This window comes from Dipodomys ordii, unplaced genomic scaffold, assembly GCF_000151885.1.
Source record: "Dipodomys ordii isolate 6190 unplaced genomic scaffold, Dord_2.0 Scaffold92, whole genome shotgun sequence".
NCBI lineage: Eukaryota > Metazoa > Chordata > Mammalia > Rodentia > Heteromyidae > Dipodomys > Dipodomys ordii.
In genome coordinates this window covers 5,306,534-5,315,979 of record NW_012267308.1, presented here as the reverse complement: position 1 = coordinate 5,315,979, position 9,446 = coordinate 5,306,534, and the positions used below count along the sequence as shown (strand labels likewise).

Below are 9,446 nucleotides of genomic sequence, written 5' to 3'. Positions count from 1 at the left end.
GGGAGGGAGGGAGGGAAGGGAAGGGAAGGAAGATGCCAGCTGGGTATTGGTGCCTTGTGTCTCTAACCTAATTACTCAGGAAGCTGAAATCTGAGGATCATGGTTTGAATCTAGCCTGGGCAGGAAAAGTCCATGAGAGTCTTACCTTCAATTAATCACTAAAAAGCCAAAAGTGGGCTGGGAATGTAGCTTAGTGGCAGAATGCTTGCCTGGGGTGCATGAGGCCCTGGGTTGGATTCCTTGGTACTCCATAAACAAAAAATAAAATAGAACCTTAAAAAAAAAAGCTAGAAGTATTGCTGTGGCTCAAGTGATAGAATGCTAGCCTTGAGCAAAAATGCTTAGGGACAGTACCTAGGCTCTGAGTTCAAGGCCCAGGACTGGCACAAAAAGGAAGGAAGAAGGAAAGAAAGAAGGAAGGAAGGAAGGAAGGAAGGAAGGAAGGAAGGAAGGAAGATGCCAGGTGGGCATTGATGGCTCAGGCCTGTAATCCTAGCTGCTTAGCCGAGATCTGAGTATTGCAGTTCAAAGCCAGTCCAGTCAGCAAAGTCAATGGGACTCTTATCGCCAACCAAACACCAAAACACTGGAAGTAGAGGTGTGTGGCTCAAGTGGTAAAGCAGCAGCCTTAAGCACAAAAGCTCAGAGACATTGCCCAGGCCCTGAAATCAAGCTTTAGTACAGGCACACCAAACAAACAAACAAAAGATCAACGTGATCTGTATAATTGAACAGTGTCTTGCAGATGATTATCTGGGTTCCAGTTCTGGGAGTCTTGGCCGTTATCACGGCATCACTTCTGGGTGTCCTGTCACTGGAGGGTGGGTAGCAATCTGATTTCCAGGAGATAACTTCCTGGCCTCCAGGGTGCAGCCTCATCAGCATAGGCCCATATCCATATTTGGGGGTGTTCTGCAAGCCTCTGCTGCTACTGGGGGCTGGTTGTGGGCTCTTGTCAGGAAGATGTTATTCATCAGTCCTGTTCTTCTTCCAGGGAGACTGCAGGTGGGAAGGCCAAGCTTTTGCTCTGCTCGAAGTTTAACTCGTGGGCTTAGATCAGAATGAGAGAGAGAGAGAATACTAGTCCTGGAGCTTGAATTCAGGGCCTGGGCACTAGTACTTAGTTTTTTTGCTCAAGGCTGGCACTCTACCACTTGAGTCACAGCTCCATTTTTAGCTTTTGGTTTTTCCTGCCAGTCCTGGGGCTTGATATCAGGGCCTGGGCACTGTCCCTGAGCTTCTTCTGCTCAAGGCTAGCACTCTACCACTTGAGCCACGGTGCCACTTCTGACTCTTTCTGTTTATGTGGTACTAAGGAATTGAACCCAGGGCTTCATGTATGCTTGACGAGCACCCTACCATTAAGCCACCTTCCTAGCCCACTTTTGGCTTTTTGGCAGTTCATTGGAGATAAGAATCTCATGGACTGGGCTGGGAAGGTGGTTTAGTGGCCTGGTGTCTGGACACTGTTCTGGACCTTCTGTGCTCAAGACTAGCACTCTACCACTTGAGCCACAACTCCATTTCCAGTCTTTTCCCCCTATACTTTTTATTGGAGATTTAAAAAAAAATCTGGCAGAGGGGCTGGGAAGGTAGCTCAGTGGTAGAGCGCTTGCCTAGCATGCATGAGGCCCTGGGTTCAATTTCTCAGCACCACATAAGCAGAAAAAAAAGCCAGAAGTGGCACTGTGGCTCAAGTGGTACAGCGCTCGCCTTGAGCTGAAGAGCTGAGGGACAGCGCCCAGGCCCAGGGTTCAAGCCCCACAACCGGCCAAAAAAAAAAAAAAATCCAAGATTTACCATAGTGACCAAGGAGAATCAATCAAGGAGATTTATTCAGGGAATCTCAGTTCCAAGAAATGAGATTTATGAACTGATAACAAACTTGGGGTCAATCATCAAAGACAGGCAAGTTCAGACGTGCAGGGAAACTGCATGAACTTATATCTAGACTGGGTGAAGAAATCAGAGAGAAGTCATGGGAAACAATACAGAGACAGGATTCACATCAAAACAAACAAGCTAGGAGAATCTGACTTCCCAGGGCAGAAGTGATAGAGAAAGGAGATCCACTATTCCTGACCATAGCCCAGCCCAACTGTTGCTATTGGAAGAGAAAAGTTTTTCTATTTAGTTTTGGGATGCCCTAAGTAGATTACCTCCAGATCACTCTCAGGATCTGGCATCTTTCCTGCTTGCTGTGTGGCCTTGGCTCAGAGACTACCCTCTCTGAACCCCTGTTTTCAACTTGCCAAAACAGAGGGGTCTTACAACCCCCAAAGCAACGCAGTGGTCCAGGCTCCTGTTCAGAGCTCTTCTCCTCTGAGTTGAACCTCCCCTTGGGAGACCTGGGAGCAAGGTGGGGAAGGAGGGGATGGGCTAGGAGGCCTAGAATTTGGGAGAAGAGAGATGGATCCTGCTCTAAGTCTCCTGACTCCACCCCAACTTTCCACTCCCAGCCTGCAGCTGCCCCAGGCTCTTTGCCACCTGCTGGGTGGGGCAGGAGCACAGGAGAGGGGGTGGGGATGGGAAATCTTCTCCTGTGTGTGTGTGTGTGTGTGTGTGTGTGTGTGTCTTTGGTGGGGGGTGGGAATTGCTCAACTTGCCCCCTTTCCTGTGCCTGCTCCCAGAAACTTCTTTCATCCTTCTCCCTGATTTCCCCTCTCCTTGGTTCTTCTTGTGGAGGCTGGGAGGCAGAGAAGAGGAGATGGAGGCTGGGGCAGAGTTCCCTGTGTCCTGTTCCCAGTCTGGGTGTCTAGGACACCCTAACCCATGTCCCTTTGTACGCCATCATCACTGAGCAGGACCATGGGAGCAGCTGGCAGGATGGTGGGGGGTGGTCCAGGGACTGAGGCAGGGAGGGAGGGAGGACAGCAGAGTGAGGACAGGCATGTGGAGCTGAGGGGGCAGGAAGCAGGGCAACACAGCTGTGCAGGTTGCACCTAGGACCAACTGCTTCCCGCCCCGCCCCAGGCCTGTGTGTGTCCCTCCTGCTCCTCCCTTCCATGTCTGCTAGAGCATGCATGCCTGGAGCCAACCAGCCAGGACCTGGGGAAGGGCAGCTGCCCCTGAGTCCCCATCACCCCCGGGGTCACTGAGCCCTCACCTCCCACTTCCTGGCACAGCTGGGGCCTGGGATCCAGCCCTGGCCCAGCCAGGCCAAATGGTGTCCATGGGAGGCAGTTTGTGGACTGTGCTTCCTGTGTCTGTGAGCAGAGGGCAGTGGTGCCCGGGGCTGTCAGCGCTGTCCTCAGCCCTGGGCAGGAGGCTGAGGCTGAGGCTGAGCCCAGCGGGACCTGTCAGGACCAGTGGATGGGTGTCTGGGAGTCTCATGTGCCAGGCTGGCTGGGGACCCAGGGGAGGCCTTCTGTGGGGTCCTGGCCTGGGTGAGGGGCAATGTGTCTGGGACCCCAGGGAGCATGGGAGGAGGGCAGGAGGAGGAGGGGGCGGAGGGCCAGGCCCAGCCTTGCCAGTTGTGCCCCAGGGCCAGGGTCTGTGCCAGCTGTGGGCGGTGGGTGGAAGGCAGGGGTGAGTCACCAAGGCCAGCCCCATCTTGCCTCTATTTAAGGTCCCTGTGGGTGCACTGCCACATTGCTGCCTTCCCACTGTGCCAGCCATGAGCTCGGTGAGTGCTTTAGGAGCCCAGGGTCAAGCTCAGCCCCCACGGCCTGTGCTGGGCCTGGCTGCAAAGTCCTGCTCCAGGGAGAAAGTGGGGGCCTGGGCCTGCGGGGAATTGCCCAAGGGTGGACTTAGTGTCACCCAGACTTCGCCAAGGTCTCCATCTCTCTCCTCTGCTGCATCTCACCTCACATTCTTACTGCCAGTTTCTCTTGTCTTTCTGTCCCCATTTCTGGTGCCTTTCTGGATCTCTCCTATTCTGGGGTCACTTGTCTCTACCTTCTGGAGCTCCTTTTATTTATTTGGTCGGTTGTGGGGCTTGAAGTCTGGGCCTGGGTCCTGTCCCTGAGCTCTTCAGTTCAAGGTGAGCGCTCTACCACTGGAGCCACAGTGCACTTCCTATTCTCTGAGTGGTTTATTGGAGATAAGAGTCTCACAGAGTTGCCTGCCTGGCAGGCTTTGACTCACATTCCTCAGAACTCAGCCTCCTGAGTAGCTAGGATTACAGGTGTGAGCCACGGGCGCTGGACTGGAGCTCTTTTTAGAGAGGCTCACCTACCTGCCAGTTCTCCCTGTGTTTCCCCTGTTCGCATACTTCCTCTACCCTGAATCTTGCAGACGGTCCCCCACAAGACCTCCCTGCCTGATGGCCTCCGTACAGGCACTGTGATGAGGATTCGAGGCATTGTTCCTGACAAGGCCAGCAGGTAAGAAAACCCTCCCTCTGGGCCCCCAAGTAACCAGGGCAAAAGTACTGGGTGAGAGGGTGATCGTCAGGTTTAGGGGATCCTCCATGACAGCCCAGAGATGGAAGGCCTGGAACCTCTGCACATCAGAGTTTTCGAACCTTTATGAAAACTGCTATGAAATCAGATATGTTCACTAATTTCCTCATGACATCCTGTATGGAGTTCTGGGGTCTCCCTAAATAATCTGGGGTTCGAGGGCCACCTTTGTATAGCCCTAGGTGGGCCTGGAGCTCCAGGACCTGCCAGTTAGTGTATACTTTCTTCGTGGGTGGCTTGTGGGGATTTGGGGTTCCCTTGTACTGCCCCTGGTGCTCTGAGGCCCTGTGAGGCCTGGGGAACTTATACCATGGCCACGAACACGCAGGCTGTTATGGGTAGATCTGTGCTCAGAGTCCCCATCATCGTTAGGGCCTCCAATCTGTGATTCCCTGCCCTTGTCCACCCTACCAGACTCCCTCACGCTGGGCCCTGTGAGTTGCCAAGTCCCCAGGCTCTGAACACAGAGAGTCTTGGGTCCTTGGGTGCTTGGCCTGAGTCCTCTCAGTGGTGATGACCGAGTCTCGATCCTCTCTCCCTCCGCAGGTTCCACGTGAACCTGCTGTGCAGCGAGGACCAGGGCGCCGACGCCGCCCTGCATTTCAACCCGCGGCTGGACACGTCGGAGGTGGTCTTCAACAGCATGGAGCAGGGCAAATGGGGCGCGGAGGAGCGCGGCGCAGGCGTCCCCTTCCAGCGGGGCCAGCCCTTCGAGGTGCTGCTCATCACCGCCGAGGACGGCTTCAAGGTGTGGCTGGGGCCCTGGGGCCCTGCAGGGCGGGATGCTGAATGCTGGGCGTGGCGCGGTGGGCGTGGCGATATGCGATGGGCGGGGCATCGATCGCGGGGCGGGGCGCTAGGTGTTGAGTGTAGAGCTGTGGGCGTGGTTTGATGCTGTGAGCAGGGTGGAGCACGCGGTGCAATGGTTAGGTCCGCCCGCCCGGGCGTCTGTGGACCATCCCCTGGCCTGTGCGCACCTCCACCGCACTAGAGGGGCAGTAAGTAGGGTGGGGCAGGATCCGGGGTGGGGTGCCCTGGCGGGGTGGGCCGCAGCCTCCCGCCCGCCTTCCTCTCTGTCCTTAGTGCCCAAGATCAGGAGGGGTGAGGACGGGGTGGAGTGGCAATGAGAGCCCAGGAGCTCATCCTGGCGGGCCAGGGTGGCTGAGACCGTCCCCACTTTATTCAATTTTGTGCTAGTACTTGGGTTTGAACTCAGGACCTGGGCGCTGTCCCTGAAGCTCTATCACTTGAGTCACAGCTCCAGTCCCGGCTCTTTGCTGGTTCATTGGAGATCACAATCTCATGGACTTTCCTCGCACCTCAGCCTCCTCAGTAAACCGAGGTGACAGGCGTGAGCCACCCGTGCCCAGCCACAATCACCACTTTAAATTAGGGTTTCAATAGTGACCACGGACTCCCCAATCTAGCAACCATTTCCAACTCTTTCTAAGAAACTCTTCTCCCCCTTTCCTCCCGCCCCACCGTTCCAACTCAGGACCCAGCACCCCACGAATCAGCAACCCCCCTCACCCACCCAAACACTTCTGCTCAGGTTCTGTCCTACTCTCAAGTCATTTGACCCCAGAAATGGGCCTGTGCCCCATTTCTGCAGCGGAGAGCCCCCGGGGCGCAGCGGGACACGCAGCTCCCTAGGCTGCACCCCCTTGGGTGGGCTCGGGCTGGACCTACTGTAGCCCCCGAGGGGGGGGGCGTCTCTGACTGTGACTTTTGCCCCGCAGGCCGTGGTAGGGGACACCCCCTACCATAACTTCCGCCACCGGATGCCGCTAACGCGCGTGCGCGCACTGGAAGTGAGCGGCGATGTGCTGCTGGATTCCGTGAGGATCTTCTGAGCCCGAGCCACGGGCGGGGTTCGGGGAGGGGGGGCGGGGAGCCCAATAAAGTGTAGCCGAGGTGCCTGACTGTGTCCGCATGGCCTTTGTATGAAAGGAGGGCACCTGAGGACCAGGGAGCTGAGGACAGCCACTCAGGGGCTGCCGCCGGATTCAAACTGTGTCCCTTGATGGGCAGGTTTGGTCCTCAGATCCCAGGGATTGTCATCCGGTGGGAGTGGGGAAGGAGGTCAATGGCGACTAATATGTGTATTTGAACAAGGGAAACTGAGTCCGTGTGATTCCTGATCACTGGATACCTCAAACTTGAGCTGGGAGCGAAAATAAACATCTCAAAGCTCTCTGCCCCTCCCACCTACTTCAGGTCCCCCCCTTTTTTTTTCTTTCTCCCTAGCCCCAAGAAGGGGTGGATTGGGTGAGTTGACTTGGGATGGGCGTCATCTCCTGGAACTGCGCCCTGCCATGGGGACAGGTCTTTGCATGCACAGCCCCGGGGCAGACCGGTAGCTTTGAAAGATGCCATCAACAGGGTGTGCATTGTGCAACAGGACAGCTGTCCCCTGGATTCTTAGGAACACCCAGCACTCCCCCCAACCCTTCACAGGGATGAGGGCGCTCTGCAGCACAGCCCCACTGCCTGGGGTGACTAAAGGGCAGTGGCCTTGGGCATCACCATGGGGGGTGGAGATTCTGTTCCTGTGCTACCACAGGGTCAGTTTGCATTTGGAGAGTCTTCCTGGAGTCCCCCACTGCCCAACCCATGAAGGGATGAGCCTGGTTTCTGCCCAGGCTCCAAACCACAGGATGATGCCCTCCCTGGCGACGATTGTCCATGTATCCACCTTGACCATCATGGCCAAGAAAACATCCTTGGTGACTAGGTGAGCCATGACTGGGCTCTTACCTTTTCTTTTTTTCATTTTTTGGTTGGTTGTGGGGCTTGAACTCTGGGCCTGGGCGCTGTCCTTTAGCTCTTCAGCTTAAGGCTCTACCACTTGAGCCACAGCGTCACTTCCCATTTTCTGGTGGTTAAGTGGAGATAAGAATCTCACAGGGAGCTGGGCGCTGGTGGCTCACACCTGTAATCCTAGCTACTCTGAGGATCACGGTTCAAAGCCAGCCCGGGCAGGAGAGACTGTGAGACTCCTATCTCCAATAAACCACCAGAAAACTGGAAGTGGCACTGTAGCTCAAGTGGTAGAGCGCTCGCCTTGAGCTGAAGAGCTGAGGGACAGCGCCCAGGCCCAGAGTTCAAGCCCCACGGCCAAAAAAAAAAAAAAAAGAATCTCACAGGGGCTGGGAAGGTGGCTCAATGGTAGAGTGCTTGCCTTGCATGCATGAGGCCCTGGGTTCGATTCCTCAGCACCACATAAGCAGAAAAAAACGGAAGTGGTGCTGTGGCTCAAGTGGAAGAGTGCTAGCCTTGAGTTGAAGAGCTGAGGGACAACACCCAGGCCCAGAGTTCAGACCCATGACTGACCAAAAAAAAAAAAAAGAATCTCACTGACTTTCCTGCCCAGGCTGGCTTTGAACCTTGATCCTCAGATCTTAGCCTCCCCAGTAGCTAGGATCGCAGGTGTGAGTCACTGGCGCCCAGCAACTCCTGCCTTTTCTGATTTGTTAGTTTTGGGCCCTTGTGCCCCCTGCTTGACCCTTCCCTTAGTAGAAGTGGTTAGGATAGGACATCTATTTCATGGAGCTCTGAGAAAGTCTGCAAGCCCTGGTGAAGGAGCTGGTGTTTTGCAGTGTCAAGTACTTACAGTAACTTTCTAGGTGTTTATTTTTGTGCCAGTTCTAATGCATGAACTTGGGGCTGAGAATTATTCCTGAGTATTTGTGCTCAAGGCTAGCACTCTACTACTTTGAGCCACAGCTCCATTGCTGTCTTTTATGGTGATTAATTGAAGATAAGATTCCACTGACTTTCCTACTCCGCTGATTTTGAACTGCAGTCCTCAGATCTCAGCCTCCTGAGTAGCTAGAATTACAGACTTGAGTCACTGGCCTTGTAGCTGTCCAGGTTTTTGTTTTTGCCACTCCTGGGGCTTGAAATCAGGGCTTCAGCACTTTGCCTCTCTGTGCTCTACCACTTGAGCTCCAGCACCACTTCCAGCTTTTTCTGTGTATGTGGTTCTGAGGAATCAAACCCAGGGCTTCATGCATGTTAGGCAAACACTCTACCACTAAGGCACATCCCCCACATCCCCAGCCCTGTTGTTTTCTTTTGCCCATCCTGGGGCTTGAACTCTGGTCTGGGCATTGTCCCTGAGCTTGTTTTGCCCAAGGCTAGCACTCTACCAATTGAGCCACAACTTCACTTTCTTCCCCTTTTTCTGAGTTTATTGGAGGTAATAGTGTGAGGGACTTTACTGCTCTGGCTGACTTCGAACCTCAATCCTCAGATTTGAGCCTTCTGAGTAGCTAGCATTACAGGAGTGAGTTGCCAGAGCCAAGCTTTTTCCAGGGTTTTTGTAAAGACATTCTTAGAAATCAGGTGTTGGCAACTCACACCTGCAATCCTAGCTACTCAGAAGGCTAAATCTGTGGATCAAAGTTCAAAGCCAGCCCGGGTGGGAAAGTCCTTGAGACTCTTGTCTCCACAACCACCAGAAAGCCAGAAGTGGAGCTGTATCTCATAGTGATAGAGTGCTAGCCTTGAGCAAAAGAGCTCAGGAACAGCACCCAGACCCTGAGTTCAAGCCCCATGATTGACAGAAAAAAGAAGATATTCCTAGGAAATCATCTGTCACAGTGTGTATATCTGGGGATAGAGGTGGGGCCTCATGCCATGTGGCATGGAGACTTCCCATCTCCCCCCATATACTTTGTGGTGTGGAGTGCTCCCACAGCAGAAAATACACAGGTATTTATGAGTGATAAAGGAGCATGTGGGTGACTTAGCAATTCAGTGGGGAAATGCAAATATATATATATATATAACGTATATTACACACACACACACAGTAGCTACTACAGGAAGCTTAGAGGAGGAGGATAGAGGTTTGAGAAAAGTTCAATAGTTCAATAGATTCCATCTGTAATCAATGACCCAAAAAACCTGGACTGGATTGTTAGTTCATACCATCAAGCCCTTAGTTAAAATCTTGGCCTAGAGGCTGGGAAGGTAGCTCAGTGGTAGAGCGCTTGCCTTGCATGCATGAGGCCCTGGGTTCAATTCCTCAGCACCACA

At 53.9% G+C, this 9,446-nt stretch overlaps 1 protein-coding gene across 1 annotated transcript; it reads left to right on the top strand.

Annotated features, from left to right (window-relative positions):
• Positions 1-3,616: 3,616 nt before the first annotated feature.
• Lgals7 (lectin, galactoside-binding, soluble, 7) lies at positions 3,617-6,256 on the top strand. Its single transcript, XM_013026200.1, has 4 exons — positions 3,617-3,625; positions 4,237-4,325; positions 4,950-5,151; positions 6,143-6,256. Exons 1-4 carry the CDS (start codon positions 3,617-3,619, stop codon positions 6,254-6,256), a joined length of 414 nt encoding a protein of 137 aa, XP_012881654.1.
• The last annotated feature ends 3,190 nt before the right edge of the window (positions 6,257-9,446 follow it).

Excerpts from the sequence above, each read along its gene's own strand:
- Lgals7 (XM_013026200.1), top strand. Across the intron at positions 4,326-4,949 it reads GTTCCTGACAAGGCCAGCAG|GTTCCACGTGAACCTGCTGT; the intron begins GTAAGAAAACCC and ends CTCCCTCCGCAG. Across the intron at positions 5,152-6,142 it reads CCGCCGAGGACGGCTTCAAG|GCCGTGGTAGGGGACACCCC; the intron begins GTGTGGCTGGGG and ends TTTGCCCCGCAG.